This window comes from Plectrocnemia conspersa, unplaced genomic scaffold (genome assembly GCF_051122295.1).
Source record: "Plectrocnemia conspersa isolate PC_06_02 unplaced genomic scaffold, ASM5112229v1 ptg000011l, whole genome shotgun sequence".
NCBI classification, from domain to species: domain Eukaryota; kingdom Metazoa; phylum Arthropoda; class Insecta; order Trichoptera; family Polycentropodidae; genus Plectrocnemia; species Plectrocnemia conspersa.
The window spans coordinates 10,637,859-10,663,243 of record NW_028277175.1 but is presented as its reverse complement, the minus strand read 5'-3'; the positions used below and the strand labels follow the sequence as shown (position 1 = coordinate 10,663,243).

The following is a 25,385-nucleotide window of genomic DNA, read 5'->3' as shown; positions in this document are numbered from 1 at the left end:
TAATACATGGTAAACAAAAATACTGTATGTTTTTTAATCTAATTTCATACCTATAAATGCAGTCAGATTTTTCACCATAAGACGTTTGAAGATTTGGATTTATGTCTTTGCTTAGGAGAACCGTCGCTAGTTTCTCTAAGCCTTCCAAGAACGCTATGTGCAACGCCGAATAACCTTCCAGATTGACATGATCCAGAGATCCAGTGATATGTTTACAAAGAAACAAGGCAGAGTTCTAAAAGCACAACGATATATTTTAATCAATTTAACAACCGTACTACAAAAATAAACTCACTTCATATTTTTTCTTCGCTAATAAAATCAATAAATTATCCCAAGTGCTCGAATACAACGGGTTAGTTTGGCATCCTTTCTCTATCAGTTTAGAGGCGGTCACTAGACTCGTCATGTTATTGTAATTTTCCACCGGTGATTCATCATCGCCGCCGAAAGGATTGCCGTTTTCTAAATGCGTTGCGGCTTCAAATCCGTTCGTAATTTTTGGAGTCACAGTTTCATCCACGAGTGCGTAATACAGAGCCGTGTGTTCATCATCATTAGTGCGGATGTCTGTATCGATCTTATCGTGATTAATGAGCAAATTGAATAGTTGATCGTTTCGATTAATGACAGCAAAATGAAGAGCGGTACTATAAAAATACATAAATTAGAATAGAATATTTTTAAGTATATTATTTAAATAAACAATTATTTCTTACTATCCCATTTTATTTTGACGGTTGACATTGACTCCTTTGTCTAATAATTTCTCAGCAATTTTCGTAACTTCAACGGCAGTCTCGTCATCAAAGTTGAGTATATTTAGTCCAGCTAAAATATGCAATGGAGTATTTCCTTCGTTCCTGTTGATAATAATAAATATTTTATTAAAATTAAAAAAAAAACATTGAATTTTCCTAATTTTACCTGGTTACTAGGTTTACATCGGCTCCGTTATCTAACAGGAAATTTGTTGAATAAGCGTCAGCATTCAAGATGGCACGATGCAATGGAGTAACTCCTCGTTGTGCCATTCCAGCGTCTACATCAGCGTCGTGTTGCACCAAAGTGCGAGCCATACTGAGTGCTTCCGACCGTAAAGCTAATTCCAACGGCAATTCATCTCTGCTTGATATTTTATTCACTACTTCTTTCAACTAAAATTAAGGCATTTCGTTATATTTTATTGTAAACTGCATGAAATAATATATAATAGTAATGTTTAATTTATTTTGAGTAAACTAATTAAATCTCTTTTTAGATAAACTGAACTACTTTATAAATATTGTATGTGCAAAGAAAATAAAAATGGATACGTGGGTTGGTTTGTAACTTTTGGGTTTTCGTACCTATGCGATTCAACCTCTCGTTGTCAAAATAACTTCAATAATTGTCTCGCTTCACTAAAAAAATTTAAAAGAACGAGGCACCAAAGAATAAACTACTTTAAAATATGTGACTGGGTTGATTGCCTTGAAAATTTTCCGCTTGGTCATATTCGCCCCTGACACTGAATATTATTTTACTAGTGTCAGCCCGAGGGGCAGGCAGTATAGGCGATCGCCTGGGGCGCTAGATCTTGTGGGGCGCCGTGATACCAAATAAAGGCTCAATATTTACTTAAAATTATCAAAATATGTTGTTAAAGAATATAATCTGTTATTATTTGCTGGCTGATGCGCTGACCTAAGCGATTCGCTGTAAAGCTATTAAAACATGTATATACAATATATATATTTCTATTTAATGCAAATTCAAGAGGGTGGAAGCCGTGAAGTCGGGCTGTTGAAAGATCAACAGCCCGACTTCACGGCAATTTTTATAAAAGGTTAATTTTTTTTAAATTGGACCCCCTCATAATATGCAGCCTGAGGACCTTGCATCCGTTGCAAAGCACTGTTGATCGCCTCCTTGTGTACTTGAAGGTAAATCGTAGCATAACCTAACTCAATTTCTTATAAAAACACATTTTGCCTGAAAATAATAGGTTTATATATGGAATTTACTCAAAATTAAGGACACGATAACTTCCGCTGCCTTTATTATATCAGCATAAATTTTTTGCCAAAAAATAGACTTTGTCAACATCTCAGATATATTTATTAGGCAGATATATCCACCATTTTGTTTCAAAGTATCTCTGTTAAAAAACATTTTAGTGTAAAAAATAAAGAGAATAAAAATGTTTTATATTAAAAATAAAAATTTAAAAAAATCTTTTTTTACATTTTTGTCAATTATTTGTTTTTAACCCTTTGGATGCCGGGCATTTTTGGAAATATGTTCCAGAACTGCCGGGACTTTTTATTAAATAATTAAAAAGTCAAAATGTGTATTTTAGTTTGTAAACATGCTGTCGCGGCGTGCGACGCTGTCTGCAGTGAACTTGACCTAATTAATGATGAATATGCGATTGTGTGTTATTTTAGTTCTTATTTGCGCTGTAATAAGAGTCATTATCGCATGACGTATTAAAAAATACGAGATCTGAGCGGCCGAACTCCGACCAGGAATCAATAACAATGGTATATAATGTTATTTATTTTTAAAATGTAAATAAAGCTTTTCGTAAATTAATAAAATATGATATTTTTAAATAATGGTTTAAGTAAAAATACCCTACAGACTGTTGGATATATATATATATATATATATATATATATATATATATATATATATATATATACAACAAAATATATATATATACACATATATATATATATATATATATATATATATATATATATATATATATAATATATATATATATATATATATATATGTATATATATTTATAAATATATATATATATATATATATATATATATATATATACATATATATATATATATATATATATATATATATATATATATATATATATATATATAATATATATATATATATATATATATATATATATATATATATATATATATATATATATATATATATATATATATATATATATATATATGTTTATGTATAAAAATAATGATTATAATATATTTATAACATATATTTGAAAAAATGTTATAAACCCCTGAAGCAATTACCCTACAGACGGTTGAAAATGTATTGGATACTACGATTTCGGAGCCGTCGGATCCGGCAGTTCTCGCTAGTGTAGCGAAAGCCGATATATCGGATTTCGGTAGCCAAAGGGTTAAGACACGATCACTGCCGCAGTTTTTAACATTTTAAAATTTTTCTAAAAATAACTTTTGTATTTATTTTTGCTCAGTTTGTTAAGCATGTTAGTTTTTTTTTCTTTTTTAAATGAAAATTGCGACCCCTCTTATAATATGGAGCCTGTGTGCCTTGCTTTGATAAAATAAAATGAAAAATTGCGACGTGAAAAAACTACAAATTCTTAAATACCCACAATTGCAAAAAAGAGTATCGTGTCAAATATAATATTAGATTACTTTAATTTGAATAATATTTTTGCGTTCATGTAATGAGTTATTAAAGTATAATAGGGGACGGTACGAAAATTTAGTTTTTGCCTGAGGCGCAAAATAACCTAGGGCTGGCCCTGTTTACTATTATCTAATTATCGAATCCTTGAACAAGCGACGTTACAAATCATATCAAGTGTACTTTTTAAAACGACAACGTTTAATATTTTCTAGAGCACAGTAAATTCGACCTTGACTCGAACGACAAACTTATTAGTATTCTTTGGTGTCAAACTTCGATATTTCACTATATACTGACTAAATGAAAATGTATTTGTTTAGCAGATAACATAATAATATTTATGTATATGTATGGTTTTCCCTATATTTCAAGATAAGTCTATGGGAGACCTCAATTTTAATCATTCTTAGCATAACCACAATTTTTTTTTAAAAGAGTATTATCATAAGTATTGTAAAACTTTTTTTAAAACGAAAAAAAGCAAAAGGAAACTTTCAAGCCAATGAACTTTTATGACTTTATAAACGGCCATTTCCCCGAAAATAAAAGCTATGTAGCGCGAAAATTTGTGATATTATACTTATAGTATGTTCTTTTTATGTAAAGAAAACGACTAAAGTGAATTGGTACCGAAAATTTGTAATTACTATTTTAAGAACGTGTAAATGTTATAATGTTATTTAAAGGCTGTTATAATTTTTTTAAGATTAGTATAAAAATGTGAATTCTATTTATATATTAATTTTATGACTTGCAATTTAGAAAAAAATATTATTGGTGTTACTCCAGACGGGACAGGCATATGTTAATATGGGTCTGATTGATTGTCTGTACATCAAGATTTAATTTTTTGTGGTAAGGGCCGCAATGGCGGAAAGCCCTTTAAACTAGAGCCCAGTTCCAGAATGTGTTTATATATTGTATATAAATTTAACCGTAAGGTCCAAGTGTAAGCTTAGCTATTTAACGCTAAATTTAAATTCTACATTACTGCTCTGTTCACTTTGAAGAGGCGATGGCAAAGTTTGTCTACGTTTCGTAAATATAATTGATTTTGTTTTATTATGGGTGATTTTAATTTTTCATCTCTCGAAATATTTATTTATGTTTTCAAAAGGTTTCCGTTATTCATTCGCGAGTCGGCGTGCATAGATAGACGGGTATTTTTTAATTTACGGATATCGTTCGAATACAAGGTGGAAGGGAGGCGATGACGAGTTCAGAGCTTCTACAAGGGTCGTAAGTACCATACACGCCGTTATCTGCAATTCTATTTCTAAAGCATATATTGCAGTGATACTATAAATATTTAAAAAAATTATGTTACTGGATATATTAGTGTAGTACTCGGCAAGTTACTTAAATGGTTTAAGTAGCCCTCTACTGTAAAAAAAATTGGACACTAGAGGGTTTGCACCGCATCGTAAAAGGAGGTAATAATATTGTCAACTTGTTATGACTTCCGCTTATAAAATCAGGAATAGAATCAGCGCCGAAATTCTAAGAACTGAATATACTCATGTCGGTAGTTTCTGATTATTATGCACGTGTTGTGCAAATTTCTTCTCAGTTTCGGTTGAGTTTTATTTATATTACTTTTAGGAGGAAACTGATAAAATTGTACAAGAAAGTAAAAGGTAAGACATTTTGTTAACGCACCAATAGCTTTCTATGGAATCTGTTATACTATAATTGATTTATTCACTTTCTAATATAAATTCTGTTGGATTTAAATTAGGTCTTAATTATTGTTAAGCATAAATTGAATTGAGCTAATCGAGTAACTCAAAATCATCGATTCTCTAAAATGAATAGGAAAATACAAACAAAATAATACGATATTGTAACATACGGTTTTTGAATGAATTAATATCAATGACAATTCATTGAAAGCACAGACTGATATACTATTATCACTGTAACGCATATTTTGCAATATTTGATAAAACTCTCCAGTGGTTCTGAAGCTTTGTTTTATTTATTAAATTTAAAACATTTAAAGCAGGGGCTTTTTAAGAAAAAATATTCAACTAGTCGTGGTTTGGGAACCTCGTTAAAGGCATATCATTACATGTATGATTGTTTTAAAACAACAATTATGCACATACAGTCCGTCCAAGATGTGAACGCTCATCAATATAGTATTGGTGAGAAATATTTATGTGTGACCCTGTGAAATTACACGTTGAATTAATTTTTCCTTTTTTAATTTAATTTGTTGAGGAAAATGTAAAATATCACTTTCTTGGTTATTTTGCTTATTTATATACATATTTAACTCAAAAATATAATAGCAGCTTTGGAATCACACTCCAGGTTGAATATCTGTTTAATATAATATTTTTTAAAATATCAATAGAATATTACAGGAATTGTTTTATTGATTACAAAATACCACAACATGACAATAATTTATAATAAAAATATAACACATTATAATTTTTAATTCAATTTCCAACGTATAGTCTCCCTACTCTTAAAACAGTCCTGATTTAGTATTGGTAACGTTCTACTATCGGTGTAAACAATTTCGCTGAAAACTGTATATGGATGCATGCATGCGTACACGCACCCTTATTTCCAACACAACGATGATGAGCGTTAACATCTTGGATGGACTATACTTGTGTATACACACGCACTTACATTAGAAGCGTTTACAAAATCCATCGCAATTAATAAATCGATTGGCTTCTACTATAGCATATTCTTAGAATTGCTGATAAATAATTCGATACATGGAATTAGCCCACAGATAAAAATAAAGTAGTTCAAAACTGTAGGATCGTCAGTTGGAGGTAAAGGGGGGAGGGCAGGTGAGAGCATTTGCATTCTAAATATAGTGTGCCACATATGACTCGATAAATATTATAGTTACTACTGCATGCAGTGTCATATAAAGCCGAAAATATTTTTATCAATAAAATTTTAAATAATAGTTTTTTTCTTTGATATTTCTTATCACTTTTTATAACACGTTTTTATCGCAGCGAAAAAAAAATCATGCGGTAAGGGGTTAATACGAACGCTAGATAAGAGCGTTTCTAACGCGACGCACTATGGGGTATTTGACCGATCTGGGCGGCCAAAATTATTTCTCCACTTTAGTTGATTCCATAAGTGCTCTTAGTCAAATATATAGTATTATAAATGTTAAAAAATACATTACAGAAAAAAAAAACTTTTTATTTTATTTTATTGGTACGCGATTTTATTTTTACTGATTTTTACCGTGGTGGACATTTTATTAAAAAATCACAATCATTACAAAACTGTATTTTAAATTTGACGTTAACACGTTAACTAATTTAAAAGTTATAATTGTTTATAAGGTTTAGGCTCTAATTTTCGCGACTAAGCCCCGCACAATTTTTAAGAATGATGGTATACAATGTGTTAAAAACCGCAAAAATCCGCAGTCAATTTTTCATGTATCATAAAGATAAGAAAATACCTGAGCTTCATATTGTATTTAAAATCAATACTAAAAAGCGTTGGGAAATATAACTAAATCACTTCAAATTAGAAAAAAAATCATAAAAAAATACTACAAAATAGCACCTAATAGCAACAAAGAGCAGAGAAAATGTAAAGTAGAAACACTTACCTGCTTCATCACAATCGATGGTTTACATTTTTAACTGTATTCAAATAAAATAATAACTTCCGTCTGATCGTGAGGGCGCTAGGCGTTATGCAGGGGGTGTTGGAATCATTGATTGTCATTCGTGCAATTATCAGCTTTATAGAGCAACCTTTTGTTTTTACCTGCGTTAAAGATTTCATAATCGACTTTTGGCCGCCCAGATTGAACAAATACCCCACCGTGCGACTGTAACAGCGCGATTTTATTGCTTTTGATGTGGATTCTATAAACAGGGACGTCAACTATTGCTTATGAAAAGCGATGATATAAAGGGGCGGTAAAATTCTACTTGATGTTAAAGGAATAAATCTTATACTGAGGGTCGTGGTAAATAAGCCAATCTTAACGTGTTAAACTTCTTTCGAATGGGCATTCATCAGAGCATCGAACCATTATTTTTTTCGTTTCGGTTTAATTGAAAAATATATATATATATATATATATATATATATATATATATATATATATATATATATATATATATATATATATATATATATATACATACATATACATATACATATACATATACATATACATATACATATACATATACATATACATATACATATACATATACATATACATATACATATATATATATATATATATATATATATATATATATATATATATATATATATATATATATATATATATATATATATATATATATATATATATATATATATATATATATAGGTTCGGTTCCGGTTTTCGTTTCAGAATAAATATTTTTTTTATGGTTTTCAGTTCAGTTCCGAGTGATTATTTTTTAAATGTTTTTATTTATATTAAAAAATAATTTTATACCATATTTTATTTTTTCTATTGTTTATAAGCAAAAAATAATAGAATATAAATAATAATCAATTAAAGACATTATAATTAGAGCTGTAAATATATAATATTATATATGATAAGAATATAATCTATTCAACGAAACATATGTAAACAAAGCAAATACGTATATTCACGGTTGAAGTAAGGGTGTCCCAAAATTAACGCAAGATTTATTGCGATAATTTTGGGACATTGTATTTTTTTATATTTTTCACTGTCGCGTTATTGCTAGTGGTTCAGTTTCTTCAAAAATATTTAGTCCTTTATATTTGAATAAACTGTATATTAACTATACAAAACTAATGATATTTATATAGGATTTTTATGTATATTTATTTATAATTAAAAAAATATGAGTTTCTTTTAATTATTAATATATCTATAATTTGTTCCAAATATTTTTCAAATGTTCGCATTTTTGTGACTGCGTGCTTGAACATGGACCGAACCGAAATAAACCGATATTTTTTTCGGTTCATCTCCGGTTTTCGTTCCGACAAAAATAACGGTTTTTCCGGTTCGAACCCTGTTTATCATCGATCCAATTAAATATATTTTTAATAACGACCAGCAGGCTTTTGAATTCTGCCACGTCGGTCGAGCGGGTTAATAAAATAAATAAATAAACAAAAACATTGCATGCCGGCAATGGGTCACTCACGAGCTTGTAGCTCTGGGCCTGTTGCTCGTTTGACAGCAGCAACAGTCAGTCGCTCGCCTGAGTTCGCGGAGTGCCGTCGTGCGGCGGAGCTTTGTTTTCCGAAAGGTCAGTGCCGACTACAAAAAAAGACCGAGCGCATTCCTCGAGACGCGAAAATTCAAAGAGCGCGCCGTTCTCGATTAGGGCAAAATCGACCCGCCATCGAGTAATCGATTAGGACAATAATTATTATTTTCATTTAAATTCTCGACGCAGCGCTTCCTGCAAAATTTCGTTTTACACACGACTTCCGATCGAAACGACGCGTCAAACATTCTTATCGACGTTATTTTTTAAATAATATAAACGATAGGTGTAGTAGTATTCGATTCTATTTCGTACAATTCGGCATTATTTTTCAAGCTCGCGTGACACAACGACCCCGTTGCGAATCGATCCCGTACGATAGTAAATCTGCATACCACGCCTTTTAAAAAAACCAAGTAAATACACAGCCTAGGGTTACTTTATATAAAACAAAAAATCTCCATCAGCAAACGGATATTTGTTTTATCTAGATAGCGAATTTAACTGACTAACGAACTATATGAGACCCTCGCAAGGTTAATTTGATAGAAATCTGATTAAAATTACTAAATTGATCGTGTCATATATATATATATATATACATCTTGACTGAGGTTGGTTTTGAAAGTTGCGGCTATAGATATTCACATACATCAAAATCTACCTAAAAAACAACAATATGTATTCATCAAAATCACGATTGTCTATCAGTGCGCGTTGTTGAACGTAGAGTGCGATTAAAAAACGACACAAAACGAGATATCTTTTTATTTACATTGTATTTTTTTTCACAATATAAATTAAATGCACGTGAAAGCTATAGCGCCTCTCTTGTTTGACCTAAATCGCACTTCTTAATGCGATCTTTCAATACATCATAATTCATCAATAGGTTGACTTTCTAAACGCGTCTCCCCCTCACTTTTTAATCGTCGATCCTTATCTATGTCGTTAATCGGCCATTGTCTCCAGCGTTCTCGAAGTGAATTTATAATGTGTCAATCCGACGTTAAACGATCTAGTGCAGAGTAGCCGAGCGGAAGATCGAGGCCGTCTTGTAAAAAAAAAGTGTTTTTATATAGCTCGATGACAAACCATACCTCATCCGTCGCGATGAAACATCATCAAACAGGATACGGCAATCTCCCCGGATTGCATTGTTAAACAAGATTTGCATACAATCTCTCACGCGCAGGATCGATTCGAAGGCTCTCAAAGAGATTGGAAAATAAAGTAGGCGGTCGTCCTGCATAAATTTCGACGCAATCGCTCGGAAGTCACTTGATTGTGTGCAATTGAGAGAATAAGGGGCTTAGCTGAACGTCGTTTTCGATCGAGGTTTTCGCAATAATTAATCGCATATAGCAGATGTGAATCATTGCAAACATAAGCGCGTGGGAGGTGGCAGGATGGCATATGTGGGAGAGTGCTGTCTTTATTTTTTAACGCACGTGGACACCAAACGATTCGCGATTCTCTAATCGCAAGCTCAACGCCCCTTGGTTCGTTACCCTATAACTGGTTTATGGCACGGTACTCTATCAAAGATGAGGTGAAGGCAACGGGACACGGCCCCGAAACGTTGCCAAGCTGAAGATTGAACAACAAGATCACCATATTGCACTCCGGCGTCACCGAGAATCAACATTCCTTATATTGCAAGCGGTCAATGTGACCCCTTTATGACAAGACGGTCGAAAAGCACCTTTAAGGGGTTAATGATATACCCTAATTTAATTAGCATATCGCATGCACACGTATAGCTTAGGCGCACTTTACAGAATACGTACACGAGTCTCATCAGCATAATTTAGACCGTACTCGAACCGGTGACCGTGACATTGCACTCTTCAAAAACGCCGACCTCGTGACCTAGATCAAAAATATACAATAGCTTCCTCCTTGAAAATTCACGCATAAGATAATACGAACGAGAGCCGAAGAGTGACATTTTCGTCAATCGAAAGATAAAGTAAAATCGGATACGCCTTCGAAAGGGACCGCGTCGAGAGTTGCGAAAGTTGAGCTGAGAATATGCGCAAGGTGTTTAGATATTTATAAACGTTGTATTTATTTTTAAAATTCATATACTAGCGACATTGCACTGGTGCGTTATTTTATGAAACTTATATTTGCTTTAAATTTAAAGTATTGAGGTTCAGACATATAAAAATATATAGTTTTATTCGGTATTCAGAGGTAAATTAAAGTAAATCAAAATGTAGTTATATTTATTTATGTAAGGATACTAGACAGAGATGGATTGGGGATTAGACGGAGGGTAGGTATATAAAAATAAATATATTTATTTATTTGACCTTGTTCAAGTAATGAATAAAACACTATTGGATTCGAGAGATAACTAGGAATACATCAACAAACGCTGCTATAGCGGAATTCCGGAAGCGGAAAATTTTGGGATTACTTTTTTTGTCAAAACAATCGAGTTAGTTTATGCGCTATTTAACAGGGATTTAAGAAATATGTGCATTTAAATAAATACTTTGTTCCATTAAACGAATTGTTAGTGCATTTATGTTAGGTAAATCTTTCTTTTAAAGATTTTTTCTTCGCAAAAAAGGATTCGTTGCAGATTTTATTCTGACCAATGCTCGCTCGCACCTAACCTGTCCATCAGTAATTCGCAAATAATTCGTTTTATGGAACAATAATTTTATATAGTATATATATTGCTTATTTTTAATGTTCAATGATTGTGTTAAAATACTAAAGAAACGCATGGAAAAGCACCGTATTTCATGATACGCGTTGCAGGGACGTCATTTCAGCTTTTCCGGGGGATGGGGGCTGTCATTAGTACATTTCTTGAATTAATATTAAATTAATTCTAGTAATAAATAAAAAAAATATATTTTTTTTAATTAAATAATATAATACTATTTATATATAAATATATAATGTAATTTCTTAAGTTAATACTGACAAAATAGAATTTATATCATTTAACATATATTTTATTATTAATGATCATTAAATTATTATCCACGTCAAAAGCAATAAAATAGTGCCGTGAAACAATATTACGACTTACAATGGTGAGAATCGAATAAAGCTTATCTAAACCGAATTTTGACCAATAGGAGAGCGCAAAAAACAATTAACACTTCCCAGAAGTAAAAAATTCACGTCAAAAGCGATAAAATCGTGTCGGCGCCGTCGCAGTGAGAACGCTCGGTAACGAGCGTTTCCACTGCACGTGGATTTTAGACTTCTGAGAAGTGATAATTATTTTTGCGCCCTCCTATTGACCAAATTTCAGTTTGAATACACTATAACCAATACTCTCATATCAGAAAATTATAACAATATCGATAAGGATAGCTATCATATTTTTAAAACATAGTGTAATATCAAAGTGCAGACAAACTATGGAGCAATATGCGATATACGACGTTGTCTACTAATTCTTCAGCTTATTTTCCCCTGAATGATGATTTTATTTTGGACCAGAACTTTTATTATACCAAATTTATCAGTCTATATAAATAGAAGGATTAGAATTTCATTAATTCATAGTGAACTGAAAATATTTTTGAGCACAATTGAGTAATAATAAAATACTTGTTTCAAAAACGAATTGGTTGCGTATTACTGCTGAACAGATTAGGTGCGAGCGAGCATTAGTCAGAACAGTGAACACCTTATAAATAACTATCTGCAATAGGATCATTTTTCGAAGTAAAAATCCGAAGATTAACCTTACATAAATGCACAAACAATTCGTTTTATGGAACGGAGTATTTATTTAAACGCATATATTTCTTTAAATAATTCCCTGTTATATCGCATCCATATTTTTTCCATCTAAAAAGTTACTGTAAATGTATAGTGCAACAAATTGTCGCAATATTAAAAGATATTCACTAAAATGATTTTAGAAATCTTTATATTATTTTAAACTGTAATAGTATTTTTTTATTTTTGAAATTTAGTAGATTTACCGTAAATAACTAGGTGAAAATGACCAATATTATAGAAGTTTTTAAACCTTTAAAATTAACCATCGAAACATTATGTTTACGTGATCATAGCTTATGCTTATCCGATGCAATTTTGAAATTCATTACGCAAAGACGTAATTTTTGCTCTAAAAAACATAAAACAACTAGAAAACTGAAGGTGAACAGATTTAACTGATGCATTAAAATATGTATTAAGTCCCAATTCATTCGATGAAGATAATCATAAAATGTTTCTAGTAATAACCCATAGAACTATTACGGAAAATAATGAATATTTTTATTGACAGATTGGTTAAAGAACATGAGTAAAATACGCTACAAGTTGCGATTCTTCTGACAATGAAGCAACAGTTACAATTTTATATAGTTTACATATATGTATATAAAAATGCAGTTTAATAAAATCACGGGATACCAATTTTGGCTCGGGATTGAATGTCCTACTCATGAACGAAGAAGAAGTAGCAGTTTTCCGTTTAACTATGCCGTTTGAATTGATTAAAAATTAGAAAATATGGTACCTTATAATTTTGTATACATTGCAAGAAAATAGTAATAATCATTAAAAAAAACACGACCTGATAAGACAAAAACAAGATATTTAGATTATATTTTTTAATATGTCATTTACGATATGATAAAAACTTCATGTTTATTATTCTTCATAATGTAATGATAACATCGATACAGTATCGTATGAACGAAACACAGTTTAAACGATATTATTTTCTACACATAAAGAAAAGATAATATTTAGCAACGTTTTACTATTCCACTGCAAATATTTTTTTATCGATTTTATACAAATTGAAAACGCGTTAGATATAAATAGCAGTGTCCGAAGAACTACATTATTATTTACATACTAGATGTATGCATACAACAGACAAAACAAACTAGCTTAGTGCCATTCAAAAATCAAACCAGTCTTGAGGACAAGTTATTATTAATTCATACAACTTTTCATCAAAACATCGAACAAGTTGCATGTTGATATGTATGTTATATACATTACTACTTTCACGCTTATAATCCGCGGCCGTTTTAATTTCTTATTTTAAATACACAATAAGGTCAAACTTTTATTCGCGTTTCGCATAGCCGTGTAAATTAAAGCAGAACCGCAAAACGGTAAAAAAAAGTGAAAACGTCAGGGGTCAAAGTCAGTGAAAATAAACAAAATTTTCGGACGCCTAATAAAAAGTGAAAACGAACGACTATCGCCCATTATAATATTGCGCGCACGAGTGCCTGTTATTTTGTATCAGATATTTTTCTAACGCTTGGTTTCTAAAAAGAAGCAGATTAACGCCCAAATATCAACAGTATTCGTGGTTCATTTTCTATTCGAATAGAAACACAAGTTGCAGTCCACTTGTGCAAACAAAAAACAGAAGCACTTGTGAGCATATGACGCGCACCGATATTCTTGGAAACGTTAGTTATAAAACGGGAATTTAATGAATTGTGATTACATATTTAAAAAAATCGTGCTCGATACGTATTATGACTCGTAGGCACAACTAATAATTTATTTCGAAATAGTAATTACGCGTTAAATACGATTTTAATTATCTGATTGTACATGACTATTTATATTTAGGCGTATTATAAATAATTTAACGTTGAACCAATTGAATAATCATGCGTATAAGAGAACAAGTTTTTTTAATAGCTTAAATAAAGTTGGCCATATGTAAAAAATATCGGGCTCATATCTGGCTACAAAACAATATTGTTAAATATTGACCAATGTGAATTGGTAGCTCACAAGTATTTGGAACATCGATTAGTCGGTAAGTCGGATATTCGAATACTTTTTTCAAGTTATGAATTACGACTTGAGTCAACATTTTTATATGAACCGACGCATCCAAAGATGTATTATCAAATTAAACAACTACTAATCGCTTGAAGAGTCTACTAAACTATAGACTCTAAAGCTCCAATCTGGACGTTTGTTTTCGAGTCTACGAACTGCGACATTTGGAGAAGCCCTTTTAATCCCATTAGTTATAATTTAAAATAATATATTTACTGCATATTGAACATCTAGAGGTGACTATATGTCAATTATTCTGTCATCACCAGATAAACAGTCGGGAATGTAATTTTTATAGTAATTAGTTTAATTTATTTTTTAAACTCTTTTATACTTACAAATTAGTGTATTTTTTATGAAACGGATATTTATATTTTTCAATAAATTTAGCAAAATAAATTAATTTTTTTGACAATTTTTCTGGATAAGGTTAGTTTTTAATATATTTATATTTTCATTATCTCTAAAAATTAAATTATATTTTAAACAATGCTCTAAAAGAGAAACACGACTTGATTACTTACTACATATGTTTATATTTAATAATTTTTTTATGTTACCAATTAAAAACTAGATTTACTAGTATGTGATATTACTTTTTAAACATTTATTATTATTTATTTATGTTTACACATTTATATGTTACGGTGAATATATATTACTAGTGAAAATATATGTTCACTCGAATTTCAGTGAAAGCAAATCTGGCACTGGCAGATATACATATATACAGTAGGTTCTCGAGTTACGCGGTATCTACTTACGCGGATTCGTAGTTACGCGGTTAAAAATTTCCAAAATTTAAAATTTGTTATAATATCGATGTTGATATAGATTTGCGCGTAAATTTTTGTTCCTGGTTGATAATGCACCGTGTGATCACGAACATATCAAAATAGCATTTTTGCCCCCAAATACGACCTCTATAATATTATACAACCTATGGATCAAGGTCTAATACAAAGCTTTAAAAAATATTACTTAAGGACAATTTTTAGAAATGCCATAAAGGTAACTGAAGGGCAAACAGTATATCACTCACACAGTTATTGAAAGAACACTATATTTATGAAGCTGTTAAAAAAATTGGTGTTGCCTGGAATGAAATTGTAAAGTCTACCATGAAAAACGTTTGGAAGAAGCTTATTCCTCAATTTTTTGAAGTTGTTGAAGACCCCATGCAGGAAGATAACATAATTAATGATCTTGTTGAAATGACAAACCAATTAAATTTAAATCTAAATGAAAATGATTTCATTGAATTGTTAGAAAGTCATAGAGTGGAATTAAACAATGAAGATTTAATAGAACTTGAAGAATATAGAAACAACGGCGGTGATTCAGAGGAGGAAGTCAAAGAAACAAAAGAATTTGAGTACAAAAAATGAAAGAATGCCTCAATTTGATAGACCAAGGAATGGCTGGTTTAAAAGTACAAGATCCCGACATTTATCGGTTTGAGAAAGCCAATAAAGCAGTTTAGGACGCTATTTCCTGTTATAAAAATATCTATTATGAGAAAAAAGATCTAGTGTACAATCTTCACTGGATAAATACGGTTTCTTATTAGATAAATGAAATCCAACACCTAAAAATATTGAAATGGAATAGTATAGACATTATGACATGATATTTTAATGAATATGTATGTATAAATATTATTTTTATGTTTCTCATTTTATTTTGTTAAAAAAGTTAAGATTATAATGTATGTAGACATTTTACACATAGAATAAATTTTTATAATGCTTTTATTTTCATTTTAACCTAATGTATACATACAAAAAGACGGCATTTAGTTCTTTTAAGTATCGTTCGGATGATTGGGGGAATGTATTAATATTTAATACATATCGGATGAGTATTCCTCTACTTACGCGATTTTCGACTTACGCGAATTTTTCTGGAACGAATTAACCGCGTAAGTCGAGAACTTACTGTAGTATATGTATACTATAGTCTATTTATTTTCAAGAGTCAGTGCGCAAGAACATTGTTTAACGCGTAATCATAACATGCTTTTAAATTTCTGCCCTGTGATTGGTCGTTCGCCGTAAGATCAATCGTTTCATTGAGAACGACCAATCACAAGGCAGAAATTTAAGAGCACATTTTGATTACGCGTTAAACAATGTTCTTGCGCACTGACTCTTGAAAATAAATAGACTATAGTAAAAATAATATTTCACTGACAGGTATAGTGAAATTATATGCTGCTCTAAACTATCGATTGACAGGCGTGAAACGCGTAAAATAAGTGACGTAAGTGGTAGTCTTTAACTGATAATATAGAACGCCACTTGTTAAATCCTATACACCGCCAGCGAATTTCGTTTCAAAAAATAATTGTAGGGCGACACATTACACGTTAAGGCCAAAAAGTTCAAATATAACCCTAACGAATTAACCAAAATTAACCAAATCTAACTTGATTACTTTCGAAAGTTACTTTCATTAGGTAAAGTTGGGGTTGAACAGCAAATGGACGTTTTGCAACCGTTAAAATTGATTTCTTAGAAGAGCATATAATTTTATTAGCACCAATTCAAATATATTTTCGCTAGTATAAATATATATCTACTGGTGAAAAAGTATTCATATATGATTTCGCAGAAATTTAGTAAAAATATATTTATACTAGTGAAAATATATCTTCATTGAAAAATACACATTCACTAATATTATTTTACACATGACGAATGATAGCATAACAAAAAAGTAATTTTAAGAATTGAATATTAGATATATAATAAAATAAAAACTAATGTATTTTTTAAAGCTGTGAATTTTTCGCATAAACTATGCAAAATAGGCTATGGATATAAGAATTAAACTATTATGCTTTTCTAGCTTCTGAAAAATATGGCATTCTATTTAAATTTAATTTGTTCATAACATACATATATATGTATGGAGAATATATATATCGACCAACATTCGATTTCGATCAGTCTCAGTAAAAAGTTGATTTAATGTGACTATATCGATAGTGAAAGAAATATTTCCTAACAAACTGATATCGCGTAGAGGTGACATCCTATGGCCCCTTGAAGCCCAGATTTGACATATCTTCATTTTTATGGGGCTAAGAGATAGCCAACATCCAACGCACTTTGTTGTCATAGTGTTTCAAAACTAAGGTGCCAGATTCCAGGAATGCCAGAGAATTTAGACGACATTTAGACGACACGATTTTTCCCAATTGAAATAAACATTCATTGTCATACATACGACCTATAGTTTTTTTTATTAAATCTTCAAAATTGCAAAAACTTATGACCCACTTGTAATTGCATAAACATATTTTGTATATGATGAATTAATTGATTTTTACTTATATTGTGTGTTTTTGAAACGTATCCTGTATAAACTTCGTGTATTTTTTTCGTGAAACATATTTACTTTGTACAGATATTTTTTGTAATTTATATTTAATTAACATAAAATTCCGCCAAGGGGGGGGGTCCTGACCCCCCCTTCGCTACGCTACTGATCGTGTATGTCGAGGGATGTTTGCAACGAATTCTATAACTTTCGGTTGCTTTTCAAACTGATTAGAGAATTTATTTTTGATGCACGAAAAATGTATTTATTCGATTTTAAATACAATTTTTTATAACAAGAAAATAATAGGATCTTTGTTTTTATTTCCAGAAGGAGAAGGCAAAAAAGCATATTTTCCGCCATGGCGCCGTAAATATTACGAGATATTTAGATAGTGTATAAGTTCGCGCATTAAAAAATCGAAAAGCTAATCTGTGATGCTGACAAGATGGCAACCGGCTGTATGATTCCGATGCCTAACATCGGCGCCTTCGCCATTGTGGCGTTCATCACGTTGACAGGTGAGTGCACAAGAAAGAGGAAATGCGAAAAAATGCGGAAAGCAGTCGGTCGGTGCCGGAGCAATTATTCTCTGACACCGTTTCGACATTAACTGTAAAACAATAAACGATGCTTTATATCCGTATTCAAACAGGAGAAATATATAATTAGAAATGGGGCGATAAAATGTATATTGTTGTTGTAATATTCTGTATGCTCTCATTGTCATTATTAATGATATTTTGTACTCAGGTACATGCATTAAAAACCATCATAATTTCTAGCTTGTATTATAAAAAGAGGCAACCCTAAAATATACGCTCGTTGACCTCTCAGTATCGCGTAACAACACGAGACCAAAAAGTCGATCAAATTATAAACGCACCTAAAATAAACAACGGTTACAATCGAGGCCATGATCGACATGCAATTAAACGTAATTGTTACACGATTTACGTTATATTAGGAATAAAAATTACCAACTGCAATAAAAATATTGTTTACTGTAAAACTATGACAATAAAACGGACGAATAGATAAACTCTTTTAAACGACTATATTATCATCACATTAGCGCGCATAATTTGATAGCTTTTCCGATAATTTGTTTCAGGAAATTCAACATATACAAATAATACGATCCATCTATCTATAATCAGCAGCGCTGAGTCATCTTAGAGAGTACAAGTTTGCGAATTCTATTAGCGTTATGCTTCCAAAATTTCAATATAAAAATTCCTTAGGGCGCCGCTTGCGGTTTTTTTTATCATAGTCGCGTGATATTAAAATTGTTATTACTCAACTAACGGCGCCTCGTTGTGGTGTGGTGAAAATATAATATTTTGAAATGTTTTATTATTTATCGCCTCGAAGACATGTAAATTTCTAAGCGTAACTTATTGTCGGACAATTGAATTGGTGTTTCCTGGTCGAGTTAAACGAATTATAAACGAGCCGCAACACTAATTCAATATCCTCGCGACGATCAACGAATCCTTCTGACCGCCATTTTAATCGACATTAGATATGAAAACACTATATTTTTTCTCTCTCGATTAAAAGTTTCATTTAGTTAATTGACACGAATAACACTAATAAAGATAACTCTATTATGGCTTCCACTAAAATGTCATACGAGTGTAGTAATTTAAAAATGCACAGAATAATAATGTTTCTTATTTATAAGTTATGTACATTAGGCTTTTAAATACTTTTAAAAATCAGTAAAATGAAATTCTTCAGAATAGATAACGAATGAACAGTACAAATGTCGCAAGATCAGTATTTATATTAATGGTTTTGATGGTTAGTATAAATTACATATAAATAGTTATTATGATAATGTTTTAGGGCTCATTATTAACAATTTTGTCAGTGCCATGTATTTTTTCATTTTAATATTTTTCCCTGTAATTAAATACAAATATATACTTTTAATACACATAATCACAATCTTTATATCACAATCAGAACTCAAATTGAGTACAAATAAATAAACATATTAGTTTCTATGAACGTTTTGTAACAACAACCACAATTGTATAATTATGATTAAAATACATACTGACCATTGATTGATATAAATAATGACCATTTAAATAAAAGGCATATAATTAATTCCTTATTTATGGCAAAGATTATGGTGAATTGAAGTACAGTGTCCTGAAGGTTAGTTTGCGGTATTGTTTTTGTAGCCTGGTTTAATTCCAGATAAAAAAGATAAAAAATATCACAATATACGATTTACAAAGAAACAATAAAGCCTGCTCTAAATCAATACCAGTATATAGATATTAAAACATATGTAAGGATTTATCAGTATTGATATAACTTATGTGGATATTTAGAAAAAATATTTTTATGTGCAAACACTAGGATAATACCAAATACAGCATGTTAATGGCACTCTAATTGTGTTTATAGCATTTGACCATGAAAAGCAGTCTAATGAGCAAATGCTTCACTGTCAAAAACTAATAGACTACTCTATTACCGCATAAGTGCAGTGTAACAAAAATATTTACATACATAAGCAAATTAGGCATCATAATGAAAAATCGTCATAAAATTAATATTAACGCAAAACTTTTTTTGCAGGTAATGTCGTTTCATCGCTGCAGTGCTACAAATGCAGTTTCGTACTACAAAAAAATTCCGTAAACGAAACTGTGCAATTATGTAGCAGTTTCAATTATTCGCAACGTTACATGGTCGACTGTCCTTTCTCGACCATGTGCTTGAAAAAGACCTTCGAGTTGAAGCTTCCCCATGGAGGTAAATCAATTATATTCATTAGATCGAAATCGAAATATCAAACTTGCAATGATTCAATTTCAGATATCATCAAAGGTACAGAGAGGGGGTGTGCGTCGCAAAAGTATGAGCATCAAGCGTACGAGGACGGCAAGTGGCACCTCCGATATTCCATTGAGGAACCATATGAAGAAATATGCCTCAAGGAAGACAGCGAGGGTGTCAGACTGTCGCCTCCGGAATACTGTTATTGTCGTAGAAACTTGTGCAACGCGGCTCCTTCGAACGACCGCAACGAAGTCGCCTATCACGTCGACGCCATGGCTGTTATATTCGTTTTTAATGCACTGAAGTACTTCAGAAGTATGGAATGAACCAGTGGGCATTTTCACCCTAGTGAATCGATGGGACGGTGTATTTAAATGTACGTTAATAAGTGTTATTTATTTATAAAAAAGTGGGCGTTGTTAGTGATAATGATATAGGAAAAAAATCGACGCGTGTTGACGATTGTGTAACAATGTTGCAATCATTCCAAATAGGAACTTCCAATGTACAATAGCGACGATGTGATAATTTATCTGTTTTTTATATAGCATTCTACACAAAGTGTATTTAATGTTTTCTTTAATATGAAGTATTATTGCTAATTATACATATCCTAATATGTACGAATATTAAATTTCATAAAATAAAGTCACTATGAAATGTGGGATAATTTGTTATTTATAATTTTTATGGTGAGAAAATTAATAGATATTGTGGTGAAAAGCAAAAGTGATACTCTTATCATGTACATATATTTTTGAAAAATACCATAACGACATCTTAGTTTAAATTAATTAATATTCTTTTTATATAATATGTAATAAGCACTAAATTTTACTAATGGCATAGAGTGAATTTTTCAAAATTTTGCTTTTCAATTATCCTAATTAAAAACCCTTTCTGTTAAAATTGTTTCATATATTTTGTATTTAATGTAGTAATAAATATTGTCAAGCTTCCTTAGTCATTTAAAACGTCCCTTTTGGTTTTTACAATGTGGTAATTCTATTTATGTTGATCCATTATATAAAATTATATATTTAAGATGAAACTGTATTATTAAGTAACAAACTTAAGAGATAGCAAAAATAAATTTAAATATAGTTGAAATTACTGAAAGCAAATAATATATGAGACGTTTACAAAGTTCTAGGAATTTTGTCCTGTTATTTAACACATTAACTGGCAAGGTATTCACAGGTGCCCAGCACACAATTATCAAGTTTAGTGTCTGACAAAGTTTACTTACGAAAAAAAATTATGTATGCGCCATCAATCAGTTCTATATAATTAAGAATGGCATCTTCTAGTCGAATGCATACTATATCGACATTTTAGTTTCAATTAATTAATATTCTTTTTATATAATATGTAATAAACATTAAATTTTACTAACGGCGTAGTGAATTTTTCAAAATTTTGCTTTGCAATTATCTGTTTAAAAGAGGAAATATATTTATGATTTGAATGTATAGATTAATTCCTGTGATATTTCACCGCAATTCATTTGGTGGATGAAAACCAAAATTGACTCTCAATAGCATTTTCTATAACTAAGTTTACGAATATCTTAATTAGCGTACATGTGCGAACAATTCTTGACATGCTCACCATTGATTAAGTATATTAGTAATCTAGTTTGATCTAGTTGTTTGCTAGATACACATCTGGGAATTTGTGGTAATTTTAATTCACAAAAATAAATAATTTTCTTCTTATGGAAGGAGGATATTAAGATCACACAAATCATTTAGCATTTGTGGGCTTTTTTAGAAGTCTGCTGAATCGAATTTTGCTAATCTCACGAATAAATAATTAAAATAAAATCGATCTAGGTCATGCATAGTGGCATCTGCTGACTGTATGGCACTACTTATTATCTCACTACTTATTTGTAGATGCTCATTAGCAATATGCTTAAATAATACAATGGCGCCACTGGATTACTCTATTAGCGATAGATTGGTGAGTTGATATTCATCATATCTGTATTCTAATAAAGTTTAATATTTAAAATATGTATTGAAAATAAAATATGGTTCGATGTTCTCCTATCACTGTAAACTATGAAACCAAAATAGATCCATTGGGTACTTATTAGCGCATATTGATAATTTGATCGCATTTTTTCTTTATTAATTTTGTTTATATTATTGCAAATTTAAAATAAAAATAGGGTCGTGAGCAGGGGGCGGTAGAATCGTTTAAAATTCTACTGACTTTGACTCTGATTTGAACAATTATAATAAGATTATTTTTACCAGCGTATAATTGATAGCAATGAAAATTATGTCAACAATTTTCAAATTATAAAAAAAATAAAAGGATTTAAACCCTTACCGTGGCAAATATATTTGCGTGCTATTTCTAATTTGTTAATATCTGGGGGCACCTATTAATGCCATATTTTTTTAAATATTATGGTTGAATAAATTCAAGTGATTTACAGCCTTAAATTATACTAAATAACCATATTATTAGGCTCAAAGCTTTATGACATCTTTAGGTGGCCAATGAGTACTGGCGATTTTCTTGATGACTTCTATAGAAGCCATTCACGGTGAAAGGGTTAAAAAATCATTAAGCAAAAAAAGGACATGTCTACCTAATTCATCGTTATTGACTTATTATAATAATATATTAAAAAAAGTACAAGTACAAGAAATAAATTTAATAAAAAAATATAAATTGAGTAAAATAAAATATTTATAGTAAACTAAATAAAAAATGCATTAAAATAAATAAAAACATTGAATTTAATTATTATATTCGCAAGGAAAAAAGGCGGTTACATTGGTTTTATTTTGTCAGGTTGACTAAATTTAATCTTGAATCTTTAATAATACTAAATCTAAATGTAATCTGTTTCATCGGTGATTTAAACTAAATTAGATCTTAAAAAAATAATTGCTTCTAATATATCAGCGTTTATGGAAGGTCTTAAATCAGATTTGATTATTTTAAGCGTGGAGAATAAACGCTCTCTAGCGTACCCAATGTGTTAAAGAAAATTATAAAAAGTAGTCGGTTGATTTTTTATGACCCCGACTCCTAAAATATCACAACTCCACGATTCCAACTCCACAGCCTTGGATATGAGGCATATTTATAGATATTAATGTACAAGCACTAGATATTCCGCATGGTAAAAAAGAATAGTGAAATTTTGAGAATTTCTTTACTTGTTATTTAAAGCCTGCTATATTAAATGATGTTATTTGGTTGTAAAAATAAAGATATAGAATCAAAGTATTTGCGATATTTATAGATGATCACTAAAATCAGTACAGCACAAAACATTAATTCAAAATGGTACAGTCAAATTACATCTTGAGATGTAAGAAACATGTAGGAAAAAGTTGATTAGGTAGAAAAATAAGAATAAACGAAGATATGCTGGAATTGATTTTAAAAATTAACATCCGAGTTTAGTTAGTCGAAGTCTGAAATTTTTTTATAAAATAATAGTATGAACATCATGACATTTGGACCCACCTAATTTTTTCTCAGTAAATCTTAATAAAAAAAAGTTTTATTAAATTTTTTACATATTAACTAATTGAAATAATAATATAAAACTAAGATGTAGAAATTTATTGATCCATACGGACTGTGGGCATTAAATTAACTTGTGAAAAATATAAATAAATGTGTAAATCAGTATCCAATATCTATAATTTATGCACGAGAAGTAAAAAAAACAAATCAAAACTACTCACCAAAGCATGATTTTCAACCAAGCACAAGAAAACGACGTCTTCGCGAAGAAGTCTCACAGCACCGTGAAGAGGTTCGGTCGTTTTGCTTTTCAACATTCTATATAACAATGCACTAGACATGTGAGCAAAATCTTCACCTATAAATTAAACAAAACATTAATAAAAACAATGAGAAACGCAAATAGATAAATAGTACCTGTCAAATCGTCCCAATGAGCAGATATTAAAGATGAACAGTGATCCCTCAACTCCGTTGCGCTAATTTCATCAGCAGCCGAATAAAATTTTACACAGCTCCTAGTAAATTGTACAAAAACAGTGAGATAACGTTTATTTATAGCCAACTATGTAATACACACCTAACATTGACGACGCTAATCAATGCCTTTTCACACTTGCGAACTAAGCCGGGTAGCTTATAAAGTGAAGCTTGCTTCATGAGTTGAGTGGCGAATTCGTCACCGCGAGTAAATTCTACGATATCCGTATAAATCCATTTCAGCATACTTTCACCGACGGCTTCGGGCATGGCGCTCCAATCTGTAACATTTTTTTATAAATCAATAATAAATTAAATAATAAAACTTTATTTAATATACCTAGTTCTTGCGTGTTTTTCAAAGCAACTTCGCTGAAGTCATCCGAACGAGCGTTCAATACAAATTTGTGGGCCGGTATATGTCTTCCCACTAGTTTGATAGATACGTCCGAATATAACTCTCTACCGTAGAGAGTCGCGACGGTCATCAAAAGTCGAGCCACGAAGCTAGATTCGCTCAAATCGCCAGCAGAGGCGGCGGCCAAACTATACTTTCTCTCCAAGTCGGCGCAGTGCGATTGAAGTTTGGTATACTCTTCTTTTAAAAGTAATAAATGACGCTGCAACTTATCCACTTCGGACAGCGCTAAACAAAAATTTGGGCATAGCAAAATAAAGCGCTTAATGTAATAAGACGTTCGATCGTGTTCAATAAGTGGGTAGGAGTCAGATTTGACGTTTGCAAATGGATTCATAGTTGATTTATGGAAGGGTTTTTAAAGTAAAACGAGGATGGAAAATTTCAAGGATGACTCATTAACACCGTGTGCGTAGGTT

At 30.8% G+C, this 25,385-nt stretch overlaps 2 protein-coding genes across 2 annotated transcripts in view; one reads left to right on the top strand and one right to left on the bottom strand.

Annotated features, from left to right (window-relative positions):
• Window positions 1–25,385, bottom strand: part of LOC148229472 (ankyrin repeat and FYVE domain-containing protein 1) — a 28,486-nt gene that overhangs the window by 3,000 nt on the left and 101 nt on the right. Inside the window, exons 2-9 of the mRNA XM_088197591.1 lie at window positions 24,889–25,194; window positions 24,649–24,829; window positions 24,486–24,586; window positions 24,290–24,426; window positions 928–1,157; window positions 720–863; window positions 296–650; window positions 51–235 (exon numbers count right to left, since the gene is read on the bottom strand). Coding sequence (XP_088053717.1) covers window positions 51–235; window positions 296–650; window positions 720–863; window positions 928–1,157; window positions 24,290–24,426; window positions 24,486–24,586; window positions 24,649–24,829; window positions 24,889–25,194 — 1,639 coding nt within the window. The remainder of the gene's footprint in view (window positions 1–50; window positions 236–295; window positions 651–719; window positions 864–927; window positions 1,158–24,289; window positions 24,427–24,485; window positions 24,587–24,648; window positions 24,830–24,888; window positions 25,195–25,385) is intronic.
• LOC148229473 (uncharacterized) lies at window positions 8,621–21,240 on the top strand. Its single transcript, XM_088197689.1, has 4 exons — window positions 8,621–8,678; window positions 18,099–18,289; window positions 20,367–20,543; window positions 20,607–21,240. Exons 2-4 carry the CDS (start codon window positions 18,217–18,219, stop codon window positions 20,894–20,896), a joined length of 540 nt encoding a protein of 179 aa, XP_088053815.1. The 5' UTR covers window positions 8,621–8,678; window positions 18,099–18,216; the 3' UTR covers window positions 20,897–21,240.

Excerpts from the sequence above, each read along its gene's own strand:
- LOC148229473 (XM_088197689.1), top strand. The coding sequence starts at position 18,217 with ATGGCAACCGGCTGTATGATTCCGATGCCTAACATCGGCGCCTTCGCC. Across the intron at positions 18,290-20,366 it reads GGCGTTCATCACGTTGACAG|GTAATGTCGTTTCATCGCTG; the intron begins GTGAGTGCACAA and ends CTTTTTTTGCAG. Across the intron at positions 20,544-20,606 it reads GTTGAAGCTTCCCCATGGAG|ATATCATCAAAGGTACAGAG; the intron begins GTAAATCAATTA and ends ATTCAATTTCAG.